This window comes from Sinocyclocheilus grahami, unplaced genomic scaffold (assembly GCF_001515645.1).
Source record: "Sinocyclocheilus grahami isolate Dianchi unplaced genomic scaffold, SAMN03320097.WGS_v1.1 scaffold284.1, whole genome shotgun sequence".
NCBI lineage: Eukaryota > Metazoa > Chordata > Actinopteri > Cypriniformes > Cyprinidae > Sinocyclocheilus > Sinocyclocheilus grahami.
Window position 1 is genome coordinate 175,701 of NW_015505463.1, and position 20,409 is coordinate 196,109.

At 37.0% G+C, this 20,409-nt stretch overlaps 1 protein-coding gene across 8 annotated transcripts in view; it reads right to left on the reverse strand.

Annotated features, from left to right (window-relative positions):
* The window catches only part of brsk2b (BR serine/threonine kinase 2b), a 161,415-nt gene that overhangs the window by 71,545 nt on the left and 69,461 nt on the right, over window positions 1–20,409 (reverse strand). For all 8 annotated transcript variants that reach the window (XM_016292339.1, XM_016292341.1, XM_016292336.1 and 5 more), the window contains exon 2: window positions 5,413–5,507. In XM_016292339.1, the coding sequence (XP_016147825.1) occupies window positions 5,413–5,507 (95 nt within the window). The remainder of the gene's footprint in view (window positions 1–5,412; window positions 5,508–20,409) is intronic.

Sequence of the window (20,409 nt, forward strand, 5' to 3'; positions counted from 1 at the left end):
AATAATTAGGACTGTAAACACATTTGGTACCAAAAAACGTGTTAAAAAATGTATGCAATTAATCAACATACCAACATGCATTTTTTGAACGCTAGCAAACACTAATACACTTTTTATTCTTTATTATATACAATGGGTAAGGAAAGTATTCAGACCCCCTTAAATTTTTAGCAGCCATTTGCTAAAATCATTTAAGTAAATTTTTTTCCTCATTAATGTACACACAGCACCCCTTTCTGTTAACATGCTTGGATACAGCACTCTGTGAACAGCTAGCTTCTTTGGCAATGAATGTTTGTGGCTTACCCTCCTTGTGAAGGGTGTCAATGATTGTCTTCTGGACAACTGTCATATCAGCAGTCTTCCCCATGATTGTGTAGCCTAGTGAACCAAACTGAGAGACCATTTTGAAGGCTCAGGAAACATTTGCAGGTGTTTTGAGTTGATTAGCTGATTGGCATGTCAGCATATTCTAATTTGTTGAGATAGTGAATTGGTGGGTTTTTGTTATGTGAGCCAATTTTGTTATTGTAAATGTGAGCCAAAATCATCACAATTAAAAGAACCAAAGACTTAAACTACTTCAGTCTGTGTGCATTGAATTTATTTAATACACAAGTTTCACAATTTGAGTTGAATTACTGAAATAAATTAACTTTTCCACGACATTCTAATTTATTGAGATGCACCTGTAAATACATACATACATATAATAGTTTTTTTTTTTTTCAATACAGTTTGGTGGTGCTAGAGGTGTAGAAATTGCACACTTCTCTTTTAAAATATATAGTTAAGGTTATCTTCCACCTTCACTGTGTAACATATAGTGTGTGCACTGGAACTCATCTAATTAGAGCAAAAAGCAGAGAAATGTACTTTACACAATCCTCACAGCTCAAGCAAACATGAATTGAAGTCTGCTTCGAGATCTCTGCAATGTGCCATCACTAACTTACTGCCTCAGTGATCACATCAAGACCTTCAACTATCTCTTTTTCCCAGACTAAAGTGCCCGTGAATGTGGATTAAACAAACAACATCTTAAACCACTTCAGTGCAGCACCATTAGGAAGGCAGTGGTTCATTTGACTGAGAGATCATGGATGGAGCGAACACCACGGGGGGCAGAGCAGGATAAGGCATGCCCAAATGTAGAGCTGCGTCTCTGTGTAGGGAGTCACAGTTCATCAGCTCTTCTGGAGCATAGATGTGAAAAGCTGACCCCATATCTGGACCTATGTCAGCACCACACAAACACTAAAGTACTTCAGGTCAGCAAGAGCTAATACACAAATCAAGATCAGGAGAGGTTAAAAAATAAAGTCTCTCAAGGCTCAAATATAAGACCCATTAGAACCAGTGCTGCACTGATCCTGAAAAATGAAAAATCCTAGTACATAATTTTTTTATGCTTTGCAAATATAAAATGTTTTGTTTTCTGTAATTTTACACATTTTTCACCGATGTTTTCTAACTGGCCAACATACAGGTGAGGGTTTGTCAAATTTACAAAAATGATGATAGTCTTGAAAGTGTCAATAAGAATTTGTTGAAAACTACAAAATCAGTAACATGATGCATCGTACACGTTATTCAATAGAAAAACAAAAACCAAGACAGATATGAAGTAAGAATAAGGACAGAGTTAAAGGGTCATGAAACCCTGAAACATATTTTAAGTTATGTATTGTTAAACAGGTATATACCGATTGCACATACCTGAAAACGTTTGCTCTTCGATTTGAAAAGGAATGTTGAAGCAACACCACAACATGTGAGGTAAATGCATCAACTCAGAGTTGTGACTGGCTGGACAGTATGGAATATCAGAAAATCATAAAAACAAACAGAGTGAGATTTGAATTTTTGAATGGATGAAATTTCACTGTTGTTGTAGAACACTGTTCTGAAGTTTAGGAAAAGTTGTCCGTCCATCTATGTATAAATACATACATACATATAATAGTTTAGTTTTTTTTCAATACAGTTTGGTGGTGCTAGAGGTGTAGAAATTGCACACTTCTCTTTTAAAATATATAGTTAAGCTTATCTTCCACCTTCACTGTGTAACATATAGTGTGTGTGTACTGGCACTCATCCACAGCTTGAGTTATCTCTTCACTGCAGGGGTGTAACATGTCCCTCCTTCTCCTCAGCAGCCGCTCTCCTGGGCAACACTGGGCTTGGTTTCAGAAATGTTAGCTTTCCCCTCGGAACCCGTCTGGATTCGACACCGCACGCTGAGAGAAACTTTCACACATTTACCATTAACCACCCAAGACTTGATTAAACCAAAGAGTGATACCTTTCTGAAATGTTTACTGGGATCCACCCTGCAGTGTCAAGAGGCAGTCATTCAATAGAAGGGAATGATGTTTAATGCATGGTTTGTCATAAATAGTTTTAAGTAGCCTGCCTCAAGGGAAGCTGAACAATAAGCACACTATTTAGCATTTTAAAACAGCTTTTCCGCAACACCATAAAATGGGACTGGAGTGGAAACACAGAGAAATGAGCTTTTCCAGTGTTCTCAGTGCTCTATTTTTAATCAAATTCATTGGTTTTAAAAACACCACCTATAATTGTATGCAATATAATGAAAGCACACACATGCAAACACATCTTTCCCTTGAAAAAAACATTGCTGTGAGGCATCTGCAGCACATCCTCTGAGGCAAAGTAGGCTGAGGTCACCTCCTGACATAACCCTCATTAGTGTGACCGCAAAGAAAGTCAAAGAGCTTTTCTTTTCATGTCTGAAAATGTCAGAGACGACTTCATTAGTTCAGGAAGGACCAGGCAGGGGCCGTGGAGTTCTCTGCGAGGAGCATGTTCTCAAATGCCAGGCTTCTGTTCTGTGCATGCCACGACCTAACACACAACACCGCCTCTCCCTGGGAGCAGACATGAACACACAGACACACTACACACACAAATAAAACCTGACGCGCTCACCCTGGACTCTGACTGCACACATGCACACTCTTTCGAATACTGTGTCCCAGCAAGCACACACTGACAGGAAGTACCCGAGCCCCCTGCTTTCAACATACAACCACACATGCTCTTCCACACACTGACAGCTGCACACCGGCTCCACGCTATGCAAATGCCAACCAACGTGGGGTTTGCTGGAGGCTGAGGAAAGAGAAGGAGGAGGAAAACAACAGAATGACAGGTGACCTCCCGTCGACGGTCTAAAATTATGCTAATGAAGTCATTATTGTTTATTTATTCCTTCAAGAGCGTGATGAGGGGGGAACTCTAGGAGAAACATAGCAGTCAATGACTGGGAGACTATCCAATGAGTTGAACTGAACAGAACTCTAGTTTAAATGGGACAAATCAATGTGGAACCATGGGAAATTAAACCATAGAGAAGATTAGCCAAGACTTTGGGACTCTTGATGCGTAAGAACAGTAGGTTGCAGTCTCGCACTTTTGCCTCCATCGTTGATTCCCGTTGTTCAAAAAAAACAAAAAAAAAACAATCGCAGATACCTTGACGTAGGCGTGCAACATCTGAAGCCATTTTTAAGATAGGCATATAATTTTCTCCCCCACCTCCCTCCCCAAGTCAATCATGTCAGGTTGCCATGACAACAGCCCCTGAGAGAAGCTAAAATAAGCTGTAGATACAATAGAATGGGTTACAGGGTGACCTTCAGAGAAACACGACTAACTATCAGTCATGGAGGTCGCTTTACTCTGACTCTATGTTGGGATCAGACAGCATCCGTTTGTTTTCTAAATTATACAGCCTGGTGAGGAAAGTAAAGCAAGACAATGAGAAACATAAAAGCTTGCATCCACAATCAGACTCCCATAAGGCTTAGGTCTATTTCCTGCAGAGAAGCAATTTCCCCCGCACTCCAAACACCTATGAGCGAGCAGGGGGGTCTGGGGACTGCATGTGGACCGGATGACTGTATAGCCCACTCTCACATCCAATTACAAAGAGGAACCAATCAGGTCATCTAAATTACTACTGCCCCACAATCCACCAGGAGTTAATGAGCCATTAACCATTTAATGAAATCCATATGATGCTGGATGGACACTGAGAGGAAATTACGTTGACTGGGTCAAAAGTTGAGGTGGCTTTTATGTTAAAGCTCACTGAATTCATAAAGCAAATTGGCAACATCAGCACATTCTTAAGCCCAACTTGTCAGTTTTATTTTTCTTAAAATGAATACCACAGTAGTAGTTTGACAGACTCGATTATTCACTGTATAAAGCAAAGAACATCTGATGACTTTCAGAATGTTGTAATAAACGCATAGGTATGTGACCACCATATTTGTACAGCTAAAAAAATAGCATTTTTTCCAGTACTTATCTTATTTTCCAGAAAGTAGCTAAACATCCTTACAACAATAAGCTTCTTTTTTAAAGAATAAGATAGTGTTTGTGAAGAAGATTTTGAATTTTCTTTTTGCATATCCAGAGGGCGTTTTTTATTTAGTGATGCAGGATTTTCAATAAATGCTGCATTTCAATAGATGCAATATTTTACTACTTCTTTTCTAACAGTCAAATCAAGTGTATATGGTTGCTTCTGGATCTGGAAATTACACTTCATTAGACCTAACAAAGACAAATTGCTAATTCTTCATCAGTCCTGAGACATGTTCTAACACTTGAGCTCAATCAGCAAGGCTGTTTCCATTTATAAATGTTCCTTGTTGCAATTTGGCCCGTTTAATTTGTGAATAGTGTGAACAACCCAAATTTCCTGATTATTTGCATCTAATCCAATGCCATTAAATTCTTAGTGAATTTCTCCCTAACATTTGGCTTTCAACAAACATAGAAGGAACTTCACATATCATGAGCTAAGCATGATGTGACAAACATATCACTTTCAGCAAAATATGCACCCAATTAGAGGATCAGAGATGGAGAGCTGACAGCAACACTCACTTGTGCATGATTTAAACTGGATAATGAACAATTAGAGATAACCTTAACTGAACTCCTACTAATCAATGTCCAGTCTGATAGTGGTAGTATGCTGCTGTGAACCATTAGGCAACTACTCAAGATGGGTAAAATAATTGTGGGTAATCCTTTCAAATACACTAACAATCCCCTGACAGCAGTTCAGCAGCACAGTGACAACGGCCTGTTCGTACTCAAAAGGATTTTTCGTGTTTTGATGCTGCAGCAAGCACCTCAGCATAATTAGGACAGAAATGGCACTAACTTTCCATTTCAGAAAGAGCGCACACAAAAATAAACATATAGAATCAGCTTTGTGAGTACTCTAAATATATGTAAATATTCAAACCTCACCCACTACAGTTTAAATGCAACTGACAGATTTGGTACTAACAGCCATCTTAAATTCACAACTTTCAATTCCATTAAAGTTCAGTGCAGTACATCGAAGGAATAGCACAATCTTACCTTCATCAACACAGACTCGCTGAGTTTTTCCCGGTTTACAATTTTTATGGCAACTTTCTGACATGTGACACAGTGGATTCCCAGCTTCACGAGGCCTGGAGCGAAAGGAAAAAAGAGAAAAGAGAGAAAAGAAATTCTGTCAACAAGCATAAAAAGTGCATCAACCAAAAAGCACTTAGATGATAAAAGGCTGGTCTCAGCATAAGTTTCATTTCGGCAAAATGAGAATTCTCCCTCTAAAGCCCCCCGGTATCCATAATCTGACAACCAGGGGCACTTTTCGTGTCGCAAAGTAAATGTCAGAGAACATACATAAACACAAACAAGGCCAGATCAGCGTTGGATCCCCCTCAATGACTTTTTGTCATATCGACGATGAAAGACGGTCACTACGCTCAAAGGCTGACACGGGCATGGTTATATATCAGCAAGCATATTTGGCTAAATGCCACATCTGTGCATGCCTTTATTACCCCCATACATTTTTCAGCATGCCTCTGCATATCAAACTATTGATTTCCCTGAAGGTTTACCCAGGGGGCAGAGGGGATATAAAGACCTGACAGGTCCCGGTATCTCTTTTATGTTTGTCGTTAAAGCCCGAATGGCATCTCACGCCACTTTCACGACGTCTCATTGATGTTGTTTCACAGGAGAGGACGCTTCGCAGACGCAATCTACACCCTCATGCCGGGCTTGAGGGCGCAATCGAAAGCGTCCGGGGACCCAACGAATATTTCATCTCGGCGTAATTGCCTTGCGCTGAGATGAACACACACAGAAGTGTAAAATGCCATACACGGCTAATGCAATTGTGAGGTGAGTCACCAAGAGAACTTTCTAGGAAGACAAATGCTTGTATCAGCATAAAAAAAGATTTTGCCTAAACACTAAGAAAGAAACACTGAATTCTGATGGCAAATATCAAACCTGATGCAAAGACTAGCATGGTTACTGGTCACCGGCACTAGCGTCCACACCAGCCTTCCAACTAAATAAACCAGCAGGACTTCCTTGATCAACCAGCTTCAACAAAACCTGTAAAATTCAGTTAGTAAACAGAAGAGCTATGTTGGTCCAAAACATTAACCAGATAAAAGGAAAATGACATATTAGAGGGTCCACGATGAAAAAAGGACAAATCTTCTAAAATGAAGGAAATATCTAGTTTAAAGCATGTGTCAAGTTTTTGTATGTAAATTCTTTGTATTCAATGTTGGTTCCATATGAACAATATATATTTTTTTTGTCGTCGTTGTTTTTTAGTGTGCCCGCATCCCATCCAGGCGACCCGGGTTTGAGTCCTGCTTGGAGTGGGGCGGTTAGGACCGGAAAGGTTACACTGGCAAAGCAAAATGGTAAGGCTGCATAATTATGACAAAAAAATCTGTTTTTGTGGTAGGCAACTGCATGCATGCCATATTCTTTATGTAGATTACACCAACATTGTGTAATCAAACCAAACTGGTTCAGACAGGATCAGTGGGAACAGACTGGAGTTAAAATTTTTCTGGGTTGTAATTATAGGTCAAAATTATCTAGTCGAACAAATGCTAAAGCTCTCTTGTCAAAAGACACTTCAAATTCCAATAATTCCCTTAAAAATCATCAATCTTTCTAATCATTAAAGCATACAGCAAGTCTTTCTCATAGACGACTGGAAAGGAAACCATGGAAAGAAACCTACAAGAGCACAACTAATCGAAGCTAATCAAAGTCAGAGTTCTGTGCAAAAAACAAAACATTGATGAATCAACGACATTCGAGTCTCTCAAGCAAGTAAACAAGCAGTGTTCTTGTCATTTACAGAGAAATACAACACTCGCCCATAAGAGATTTCTCAACTAACACTTGACATACAAGTCAAAAAATGTTAGGTTGCTATATTGCGAAGGAGGCGTGTGTGAATAGAACGTCTGCAAGCAATGGGAATAGTAGAAACCAAAATGTTATGGAAAAAAAGAAGAACAAACCATAAAATACAGAGTTGAATGAGTTTAAGTAGTAGGACTTGAGTTCACATGAATCAAAATAAAATCACATTGAATGATACGGTATACTGTGAAACCGTGAAATTGTGATATTTTCTGAGATGGTTATCATACTGTGAAAATCTCACATCAAAATCTACAACCCTAATGGATAGTAAAGGTTCTTCATGTAACCAAAGAGACCAAAAAAGAACCTTTAGAAGAGTCTTATAGGTATTTACAGTATGTTTGCCTTAAATGTCATTAATTAAATTAAAAGTCAACATATTCAGTGAATGCTACTATATATATAGTAGCATTCACTGAATATGTCGACTTTTAATATATATATATTTTAGCAGCATTCACTGAATATGTCGACTTTTAATTCAGTCTAGAATATTGAGGGGGGAAATTGTAATAAGTAATCATGCCATATTTCCCTTTCCCTTCTATTTACATGTACACTAGTAAAGTGAAAGAGCGCAGCTTTGATACGCTACCACACGCAGCAGCATGACATCATGTTCTCGTGGTTGCACAGTGGAACTGCATCCCCAAAGGCTCAGCATGTGTCCTCAGAGGCTTCCCTCATCTTCCCGCCACAGGGCCTCAACAGATCAATAAGTGGGAGTTCATCAGTTAGTGTGAATTGCCTGCTGGTGACCTTTGGCAATAACATGCATCAGTAATCACCAGGGCTTCTCCCATCAACCACCACTCTGTGTCAGATCTTCTCTGCTGTATGTACACACACAGACATGGGTCTCATACTTACTTTTCACATACTCTCTGGCTTTGCTATAATCAGGGGTGTAAAATATTTCAGTATTTTACTTGTTTACTGTACTTAAGTATTATTTTGTGGTATTACTTTATTCAAGTACAATTTAAACTGACTAGTACTTGATTACATTTGTGAAAATTTTTTTACTTTTAACTCCTAAAATTCTATTTCAACATGAAAAGTACTCATTACATTTTTGCATTTTTATTTTATCATATGCATATTAAATATGTTAAGCAGAAGTTCAAAAGTGCTTGTGACATGTGAGAGCCAATGAGGTTTGTTTTCAGGCATCAAGCACACACATTTCAGCTTCAGTTTTAACTTTCATCAGGTAAATATCAAAAAGTTTGCCATCAAATATGAGGAAGCATATTTTGGATGAATGGATATACAGTGAACTTTTCATGTCAGCAGACAATATTCCATACAAAATATCCCCACAAAATAACTGCATCACTGAGATTTTTGGTGGAGTAAACTATTTATTCTGAAGCAATATTTTCATCAGTATTTTATCAGCTTTTACATACTTAAATCTGCATATTAACCTTTACAAAGGCCTATTTTTAACCTTTTTAGATGTATGCATCATCTTACATGTCAAATTATTACAATTGATCAATAAATTCAATATACACTATAGGGCTGCTACCAGTCAGGTTAAATAATTTACACTGCAAATAACAATAATTACAACTGCAATAAACAATGTTATGAGATTAATGTTTTAAATGCATTTATGAATATACAAATAAGAAATGTTGAGGGGAAAAATGCATACTTTTCAACATACTTCTCAACTGAACTACCCGTAAGTAGTCACTTAATGAGTGAGTCACCGAGTCATTCATTCAACTGATTGAGTATGCTATCATGCTGGTATCTTAAGGACTTTCGTGGACAGCTGACTCCTAAAGTTTTTGATATTCTTCATATTCTGTGTGGTGGTCAGATAAGTTTAAATAGATTTTTACCTTTTATGGGCATTTTACCTTTATAAAGCCATTTTTCTATAAGTGTGCATTATCTTTTGAGTCAAATTCTCACATTTAATCAGTGAATAAGAATAAGACAGTTGGGCTTTTACCAAGCAAATGAAATCAGTATCAACAAAATTCATCTTTGCAATCCAGACCAATCATTTAAAGAGTGATTCATTCAGGAATGAAACACCATCATGTTGCTCAGAGACGCAAAACAGCGCTGTGGCTTTGTTTGGAATTATTTTTGTTGACGAAATAGTGCAAAAACAGGCAATAGGGTATCTAAAACATAAGTCTCTTAATAAAACTTCCAGTTTATTGTTGTAAAAAATCAATATCACATTTGTATATGGTAATTTTTGGAGAAAAAAAGGCACTCTTCCGTGTGAACTTGAGTATAAATATACACATTTTCTGCCCCCATGTCTTGAATTTGTGATCATTCTGAATGTATTTTAATAGACTGAATCATGCAGTGATCAGGCAGAGCGCTAGACACGTAATGTGTGCACTCTGTAAATTAGGTGTTTTAAATGTTTTTTTTGCGTCGTGAGAATATTGAGTAAAATAGCTCACTTGTCATGGTGTTACTTAACTATATCATGTTATGAATAAACGAAACATTTAGAATTTTTACCTCAGTGTGTTTCTTCTGAGTTTATGTGTGCGGTCACGCTCATTTGTTCTGAAGTCTCGAGACAAACAGAGTGAGCCTCAGCGTGAGCTTGTATTCTGTATTCTGCTAACTTACTGAATAAACGAAACATTTTGAATTTTTACCTCAGTGTGTTTCTTCTGAGTTTATGTGTGCGGTCACGCTCATTTGTTCTGAAGTCTCGAGACAAACAGTAAGCCTCAGCGCGAGCTTGTGTTCTGTATTCTGCTAACTTACTGCAGTTCTCTCTGATGACGCAGTAACATACCGCGGGTCTGTCCAATGATTGTAAAGTCATCAGGTCCGTCAGACTGAAGATATTTGAGCGGTAATGAGACCAAAAATAATTAAGGCCCATCGAATCCGAATTTAAGACATTTTAAGACTTTTTAAGGCCTTATATTAGGAAAACGTTATTTAAGACATTTTAAGACTTTTTAAGGCCTTATATTAGGAAAACGTTATTTAAGACATTTTAAGACTTTTTAAGGACCCGCGGACACCCTGTAATATATTGGCTGAATGCACAAAATTGAGTGCAAATAAAATTAGTGATGATCATTTAAATACAATTCATGTTTTGGTGGGAATGATTGCTTTTTTAAATTAAATGTTACAAATCTTCAAAAAATCTTTAAGTGAGTATTGTATGTTAAATGAATTGTAAGTCATGTTTAGTGATGCTCTTATTAGGGAGTGGATCAAGTGGCATTACAATGATATACTGAGTAACAGTTAGGACTGTCAATGAATTCTTATTATAATTATTATTTATCTAAATAATTACATGATTTGCTCATTAATTAATCTAATCAGTCACAAATAATTCTATATCAATATAAAAACACTCTAAATGCCCCAAATAAACAATTAAAAGATGAATTATTGTTACAGACAGGTGTGTTGAATAGACAACACAAAAAGTGGCCTTTCACAAAGTTAATGTTGTATGTTTAAATTCTACATCACTCTTCATTAATCCATCACAAGTTCTTATATTATGTCTAGAAAATGTTTCTGGCCTCTGCATCACATCTGGCTCTTTAAAGGGATAGTTCATCCAAAAATGAAAACTCTCTCATCATTGACTCACCCTCATGCCATCCTAGATGTTTATGACTTTCTTTCTGCAGATGAACACAAACAAAGATTTTTAGTCCATATATTTAAAGCGTACAGGACCACTTCACAAACCACACAAAGTGAACACAACAATCAAGTTTATTTTTCTAACACACTCCTATCATTTCACTTAAGAAGGCAATGATTCCTCAACAGGGGTTGTTTGGGTTACCATTGTCTTGTAGTTTTTGAAGCGTTATCTTTGGACGTCCCATACAGTTGCATTATACGCAGAGAGATTAATTTTTTTTACACTTTTTTTAGACACTGTTTCTGTTCATCGAAAGACAGTGAGTCATATAAATATGGCATGGATGAGGTTGTAAAGGATATAGTTTCCCTTTAAGGGTTGTATTTTTTTGTGTTCCACTAATTGTTGCTCTTGCACTAGATAGATGTTTTTGACTTTGCCATTTGTGTTTTTTGTTTCTCACTTTAACAAAATCTTTGTATGTCTGTCTGACAGAACATTTTATGCAGTTTAATTTTAAGCAATTTCACTTTGCATTGAGGAGATGGTGAAACAAGAATCTCTCTCTCTCTCTCTCTCTCTCTCTCTCTCTTTTTGGCCATATACTTGTACTTTTAATTGAAGATTTTCACTGAGTATCTGTACTTTCACTTGAGTATAATTTTTGAGTACTTTTTACACCCCTGGCTATAATGCCCACGTTCACCCAAAAAAAGCAATATGCAATAAAGTTCTCAAAGTTAACTACTCTGTGCCTCCACTACAAGAAATAAAACCCATGTTAGGCCTTGAGATCCTTTTTTTTTGCCAGAAATCTTTTCTTTTCTCTCTTCTTTTCAAATAGCATGTAGCATGAGATTTGGCAGTAAAGTTGAGCGCACAATAGATAACCAGGGCTCTTGCCAAGGCCCTGCTATTTTTGATTAATGTAGCAGCATCAGGGCTCCAGCACAAAAACTCCATAATTATACAATGACTGAAACAAATGGAGTCTGTTTGAGGCTAAATGGAAAAGGTTACTTATGCTTATTTATTATGCATGTTGCTGATGTAAGTGGCTCGTAAAAGTCAACCTGAATGTTAACCATACTTTGTCAACAATCTATAAGTTGATTGTTGACAATGATCATGCATGAAAAACAACAATGACCTACAGTCACCATTAACATTTTAACATAGTTCAGAAAAAATATACTGTTTGACAACATTATTTGTTATTTAAAGTGGGAACTAAAGCACACATATTCCCATCTATTTTATATTAATCCGTTCTAGTGAACAAGAAAATGCTAAATAAAATGTGAACACTCCTGATATACATACACTGGTTTCATTGGTTATTTGGAACTTGTTTTAAACACAAAAGAGATACCGTGAGACCAGTGAGTCATGTTCAATATTGTATTGCTGTTCCATGCATTTATCCACTGACCTACAAAAACCCAGAACTGACAGTGGTATTTACAAGTTCACTGGATCATTAAAATTGTTCAGCAAGGACATTTACAATATATATATAGACCACGACATTGCAAATAAACAATTGCATTTCCTGGGAATCGAGCCCATGACCTTGGCTTTGACAACATCATGTTGTTTGAGCTAAAGGAATTCAGCACAAATAAAAGTCTGTACTATGGACCTGACCTGGATACATCACACAGACAATTTATCAAAACCATAAAAGATCATGTTAAATCATTCTCAAATAACCAAAGTGACTTCCATGTAATACATAGTATTGGCCACCCATTAGTCTTAGCAGCACTTTATGCAAAAAACAAAACAAAAAAACAAACAAACAAACACTAATTTCAAACCTCTGACCCTCCATATACCCATTCACCCAATGAGTGCCGGCTCCAAACACAGCCAGTCAAAAGTGTCTGACAGTGATGCAGGGCAGGTGTGAATTGCAGGGATCTGATGAGGGCTTGTGTTTTCTGACAGGCTGTTTAGAGCAGGTCAGCAGGAGTGTATTCAGCAGTGATGAGCACTAACAACTGAAAACAATAACACAAACTGCTCTAATAACAGCCAGAAGCTCATAAACCCTAGGAGTCAAGCATCATCTTTTATTCTCCTCATCTCCGTCACTGTTTGCACTGTAAAAATCCTTCAATTAGTCCTTTTATAGATTCTGCCTGGGGGGAATGGTGGTCTTGAGATCACCATCCACACTTTCACCACTGCTCTTCCTTCTGTCTATAACTACCAGAGTTCTGCATTTATTTAAAGGCTGTTTTTAGCAATTGCCACTAAGGCCCCGCTGAGCAGCTGGATGGAGATAAATGAGTCACTTTACATTTCAAAACACTAATTGTTCATGCGGGTTCCAGTGGTCCAGATCGTCCATAGATCTCTTTTCAAAGTGCTTGTCACCTGGAACCTGCTGACAGACACTCAGATACTCAAACCTATGAATTTTACTTTAACCACAGCTTGGCCACAACTGTAAATTACTGTGCAGAAATTCCTATAATTGATTGGAAGGGGAAAAAAAGGAAGTAATACTCCTCACTGTCACACTCGTGAAGGACATGAGAGTTTCATCTCTATAGATTTGATGTGGTATAGGTAAAAAATATATTTGTAAAATTTTCCGGGCCTGAAAAATCAGAATGCTGCCAGTAGGGAGCAATTTAGCATAAAATATTAAACAAGTATCTCTGTTGCTTAGATACTCTCAGCAAAGTAAATATAACACCACACACTTCACATAAACGTATAAGTGCCTCGCCATGTCATTGGTTGTGAATTTCATATATATTTCAAATAAATGCTATTCTTTTGAACATATTATTCATCAAGGAATCCTTAAAAATATCACAGTTTCTACAAATAAATAAATAAATAAACAAAGACTGGAGTAATGGCTGATGAAAGTTCAGCTTAAATATATATTGTTAGAAAACACTCTCTGTCTTTATTGGTTCCAGATGTTTTCACCCTCTTTTTCGTTTTTCTTACTATGTAGAGTTTGGTTCCAAAACGTGAGAAATGCCATTTTTTTAAATATTGAGTTTCCGCCAAAATCATTATTGTATCTGGTCGGTATTGAAAAGTCCATTTTTAATTTTACGCATCTTTCCAAACCGCGACAAACGCCAGTCTCCCTTCTCTGCAGAATGCGATATATCCGCTCAACCAATCACAGCACACCATTCCACGCACTCTAGACAGTAATGGCGGCGCTTTGAATACACCTGGCATCCTAGTTTTTCTCATCTACTTTGCACTTTGTGATCAACAAACAAACAAAAAAATTAGGACTGCACGATAAATCGCATGTGATTGTCATGCGCATCTCGTCAGTAAAGCCGGTTCTGTGATCAGTAGTAAATCTCCATCACGTGCTTTCAGATGGAGCAGCATTTACTACACAGAGCCATAGATCACTGACACTGACAAGCTACGCAATATCATGTTCATAATTGCAGATTAATCGCATTCGATTATGAACGCGATATTGCGTAGCTTGTCAGGGTAAGTGTTTTTATGAATGCCATTCATGTTTTTGTTAATACAGCGTATAGCACTAGTCAATGAAATGAATGTAACACGGCAAAGATGAATGCACTTTTGGAAGTTGAATGTAAGGGAAATCATTTTGGAGGATTTATTGCATTTTGGGGGGGAAATTATCAGTTTTTATAATAATTATTATTAATAATTATTTTTTTAATCTTTGAAAATCAAAATCTGGATTTGAATTTTTAATGTTATTATTTCTCCAGTAATGGCTTTAAACATGAACGCTACTTTATCAGATAAAAATGCCATCGAAACTATTCTGAAGACAGTCGGTTCCCTTCATAGATGCACTCATATAAAACACCCGCAATGCATTTTGATTTTGAAACGTGCAGTGCTCACGTTTATTCAACAAAGTAAAACGCCACAAATAAATCAATGTATAGGAAACACTGGTAATGTATATCGAAATATCGGAAATGTGTTTAAAAATCATGTATATATATATATATATAATACTATTTATTTCAGTTAACAACAGAAGTCAATGGAAAGTCCCCATCCTCATTAAAAAATAAGTGTGTGTATGTTTTCCAGGAGACTGCCTTTTAGAGAGAAGCCATTCGTAAATTTCTCAATGTGCCATCTGTGCCTGTCAAAAGCATGATTGAGGATCTTAAAATCTGAATATGAATCATATATACATAAAGTATGGAAATCAAGTTGATCATAGCAACACAAGCATAGTGAAAAGTTACTTTAAATAGCAGTCCATTTGGGATATGTGTAGTTACATGAAACACAAGGGAACCAACCCCATGAGGGATTCAATAAGCAAGAAATCACTCTTTCTCCTTTTGTGACTCTTCTTTGTGAGCATGTAATGTAGATTGTTGCATTAATAAAGTGTCACTGAAACAATCCGAGATGCCATCTGCTAATTGCAAATACAGATATAAAAGGAGTCTCCTCAGGCAGACAGACTTGAAGCCCCCTCCCTCCCAACCACGTCCGTCATGCTGTACTCCGAGCAGCCAGAAGTGATTATGGCCCAAATGTCGACCCACCATGAAGGTGGCAATACAAGCTCAATCAACAGCATTTTTGGAATTATGTTGATTACCACATAAAATAACTCATCCCTCATTTTCTTAGGAATAAAAAAACAAGGTTGCAGTGGGGCCAATTTTTAGAGGATTTAAAAGCAGAAATGTGCTTATAACTTTAGAATAGCACATATTAATTGAAAAGTACAGAGTTGAATGGGACAGTCATCATACTGCACTGCTATGCAAAAATGCTTGGTAGAGAGTCACTCAATATTCTGTCAAGCATATTCATTTTCTCCCCTACAAGCCAAAATAAATCAATGAACTTATTTTGGGCCCATGTCCAAAACCAGTCCCATAGCTTCTACACAGGATCCCTGGAAGGGGGAAGGATTGAACAGCAGACATGTCTCCAGCTGCCCCTCCCTGAAGCACATGCTCCATGAGCATCTTGGGTCTGATTCAAATAAAAGGGCTGTGTGCCAACAGCATTAAACATGCGTTTATTGCTCTTAATGAAAGCCAAGGGGAGCCAAATAAATCCTCAAAGGCTAAGCTGTTAGTGCTGCCTCCTGGTGGGCTGTGAAAGTGACCAAGACATCCCAGAGATGTGGACAGGAGGCGCTGGCGCATGAAACAATGGACAAAAATGTTACATTGATCCTGTTCTTAATCCAATCTAATCAAATCTAAGAGCAAAACCCAATGCCAAATCCCAAAACCCAATTGTTAAATTGGCAGTGGCCAACCAGAAGCACGTGAAGTGCTTTGGGGGGTAGAAGGGAGGGTTTAGTGTGTTTTTGTGGGGGGCTGCATTATACCAGTCACCACTGTAGGAGGCTGTTGACATCTCTCTCAAGCACTGGCTGATTTAAGTGCTGCGTCCGTGACGGCTCGCTCATTACCCCACTGCCTACTCTATATTAACAGTCATGTGTGGGGATTTCTGCCTCTCAACTCATCCTGTGCTCGCTCTCTAACACTCCCGCTCATCTCACTTTCTTTCTTTTGATCCCCTCTCCTCTTTATTCATCACAGATAAAGCAGCCTCCACAATGGGTCTGTATGGTTTGGATAAAGACAATAGAGGAGCAAGGTGGAGGAGAAAGCCATGGTCCAGTTATTGTACAAAAGAATAAATTCTCCTGGGGAGCACAAAATAAGTTGTTCTGATGAATGTTTGTCCATAAAATAAGTCACTGGCCCCATTGACATACACTGTATTGACAAAAACAGACATGTGATTTTTGTATTATTTTCTCAAAAAAAAAATATATATACAAAGCAGATTCCAAAAAAAGTTGGGACACTGTACAAATTGTGAATAAAAACAGTATGCAATGATGTTCCTTTTTGGGAGAACTATCCCTTTAAAGTGAAAGCTTACAAAATATTATTTTTCTTTTATTTTTCTTTATTTATTTATTTTAACTAATGCAGGCTTCCTTTCCAACATGCAGCATAACATTAAAATAATTATGTGCATTTGTGTCACCTGATTGAGGACTGTGAGAGGGTTATTAACGCAATTTAATTATTTCCCCTGAAGAGCTATTGACCCACTCTGCTCTCCTTTCTTATTTACTGTTTGGACAGCTTGCTGTCACTCCTCCTCCTCAGAACTCAGCCAATCACGTCACATCGCTGAAGCTGTTACAGCCAATGGGCCATTGATTAACTGTCTTTGTTACTTCTCAGATGAGATTTAGAACACTGCGATCGGGATCACTTCAGCAGAGGACGAAGAACAGCAGCAATAAAGATTTGTGTTTTACATATAATTTAGTTATTGCAAAATTCATTTACATTTATCATGTAAAATTCGAAAATAGGTTTAAATCTGTCCTGAAAGTGTTAAAAGGAGTGCCATGTAAATACAAGGTTATAAGTGGCAACACTTTTCAATAAAGTTTAAATTATTTAGATTAGTTAAAGCATTAGGTATCATGAACTAACAATGAACAACAGGTTTACTGCATTTATTAATCTAAGTTATATAAGTTATTTATCAGGGATACACCGAGACTAAAAACTAAAATCACTCGTTGTAAATGCTACAAGTGATTTCAGCTATCACAACATAGAAATGTGCAGGATGAAAAATGGATATTCATTCTGAAATATGTTAAAGATTACAATGAACAGAAAACTATTATTATATTATTAGTGTTTTAAATAGGGATGTAACGATTCACTCAACTCACGATTCGATTCACGATTTTGATTTCACGATTCGATTCACAAATAATTTTTTTTACAAAATGACATTTAAGACAAATTATAAATTAAATGTGTCCTTTTATTATTGCTTGGACAAAATACTGTACGTTTCTTTGTGAAATTGAAATAAAACACTATAATAATAATATACTAATATAGCACTTGTAAATTATTGCTCTTTTGTTGGTTTTGATTGCTTCTATTGTCCTCATTTGTTAGTCGCTTTGGATAAAAGTGTTTGCTAAATACAATTTAAATATAATGTAAATGTAAATAACAAAACTTTTTAAAACAAGCCCCAAATCAAATAAATAAGTAAAACAAATAAAAGAAATCTCTTCATATAAACAAAATAAGACTTTGTCTGTGCTCTTTCCATTTAAAATTAGAGGCAACCACTGCATTTTAATCATGATCCAAACAAAGATGCTGCATACATGCAACATGAGCAGTTTTTAATCTAAATTACATTGTATAATTTCGAAATTTGAAGCAGAAACAGAACGGTTTGACTTCAGTTTTGTGAAATTATGCATAAAAAAATATCTGCATGAAACAGAAACAGCAGACGAGCTGAATGAGAAGCAGATTCACTCTCTGCCAGCAGGTGGCGCTTAAAGCGTTTCCTGGTTTCCGCTGTAAACAAAGCAGCGCTGCACTTATTAACTTTAATATGCATTATACAGAGGCAAGAGGAAAATAAAAAATACCATCGAAAGACAGTAAGTTCCCCTCAGACATACATTCATATAAACACCTACCCCTACCTGAATCGCAATTTGTTTAGCATCTCAACCGATTTGAATCGTCACATATTTAAATCGATTTTCAACCGGCTCGCGGTTAATCGTTACATCCCTAGCTTTAAATACTTTTTTTATCAACTGATAGATTAATTAACCATATAAATTATAAATATACTATTATTCATGTTCGTAAATAATTCACTAGTTCATTTTTACATCAATTTACACAACAATGTATTTGTATATGTAGAAATTAGCATTAATCTAGATAAATGCTGCAAAAATACTGTTGATTAGTTAGTGCACGATACTTCATGCATTTACAATACTAATGTTAACAAATTAAACTCTATTGCAAAGTGTTACTGAGCATATTTGAACATCATTCAGTTTCAAATTTTTTTAAGAAATACCTTGGTATCTGCCTCAGTATTTTTATTTGTGTGTGTGTGTGTGTAAAAGTTACTGCCTGCCTTTTTTAAACACCACACACTGTATATCAATCTATGTATACTGTACACATGAAACCCCCCTAGAATATAAGCATCCCATGAGGTGCTGTGCATCCCATGAGTCTCAGATCTGCGCCTGGATGAGGACAGAGCGGCCTGTTAATACGCAGAACAATCACGTATAGAGTATTCCACTGAGACTGCAAAAACAGACAGACGTGTACCAAGACCAGCCCTCTCTCACACATATCTTCTGTTCACACTCCGGTGTCTTATTTTTCTTGTATTCTTAAACCTTTGCCAGTCCCTTTGGGATGTGTATATCTGAGCGTGTGAATGGGTGGCAGTAGATTAGTTCAGCAGGAGTGTAAGGGTACAAGGTTAGGGAGGTTACAGAGTTAATACCTCTGTGTTCTGGGGTTTCTCTGTGATTCTCACATCTCACTGGGGGAGTCAAATAAAGAGTCACTTAAAACAAAGAACAGAAGGACAAAGAAAGATACTGAGAGAAAGAGAAATGGAGTAAGAAAAGATGTGCAGGGTGAGAGGGAGGGGACAGACATAATGGGGGGGGGGGGGGGGGGGACAAAGTCTCTCGCTCAAGTAGCGGTGTCTAAATGACTAAATGTCTGTTCTTATTTAGGATAGACTGTCTGGAGAAATGTCAATGCATGCTGACAGAGCAAGACCCTGAGCGCTGCTTTAAGATGAGAGATAGTCAGAACAAAAGTAGGATTGTCTGTTCCTATATAGGATGGACTGTCTGAGGATGTCAATGAATGCTGACAGAGCAAGTCCCTGAGCGCTGTTTTAAGACGAGTGTGGCCTCCAGTCTGATAAATAAACTGAAAGTTTCATGATCTTCAAGTTCTTCAAGTCACTCAAGTTCAAGTAGGTTCACCCAAAATTCCCTCCTTTGTGGAACAGGAAAAGAAAAATAAATCATAAGAATGTACTGTGTAGCGAATCAGCTCATGGGGAAATATGAATAATTAACCATAACTAGTTATAATTAACTATTCATATATTAGATCCACTTACCATGAAACCAGGGTCTTGTTCGGCGTCCTGGGGTGTTACAAAGTATTTGTGAAATCTAGCTAACAAAATATATATTGTGTGTTGGAGTGGTCCAGACGCTACAACTGGTTGATTTGTCCTGTGGATTATGTATTATGTAAGCCTTCTGAAGTGTCATTATTGCTTAATTTTACAGAACAAAATTATCCACTGACAATGAATCCTATCTGAACGAGTCGTTCATGAAACAGACTGATTTGATTCTCAAATTCAATTCACCGACTCATTCATACAGCAGTTAAGGATAGTTCACCCAAAAATGAAAATTCTGTCACCATTTACTCACTCTCATGACTTTATTTCTTCTGTGGAACACAAAATAATATATTTGGAGAAATGTCTCATTGTTTTTTGTCTATACAGTCAAAGTCAATCTTCAAAGTTGTTTGGTTACCAACATTCCACAATATATTTTATTGTTCCGCAGAAGAAAGAAAGTCATACAGGTTTGGAACGACATGAGGGTGAGTAAACACTTAAACACT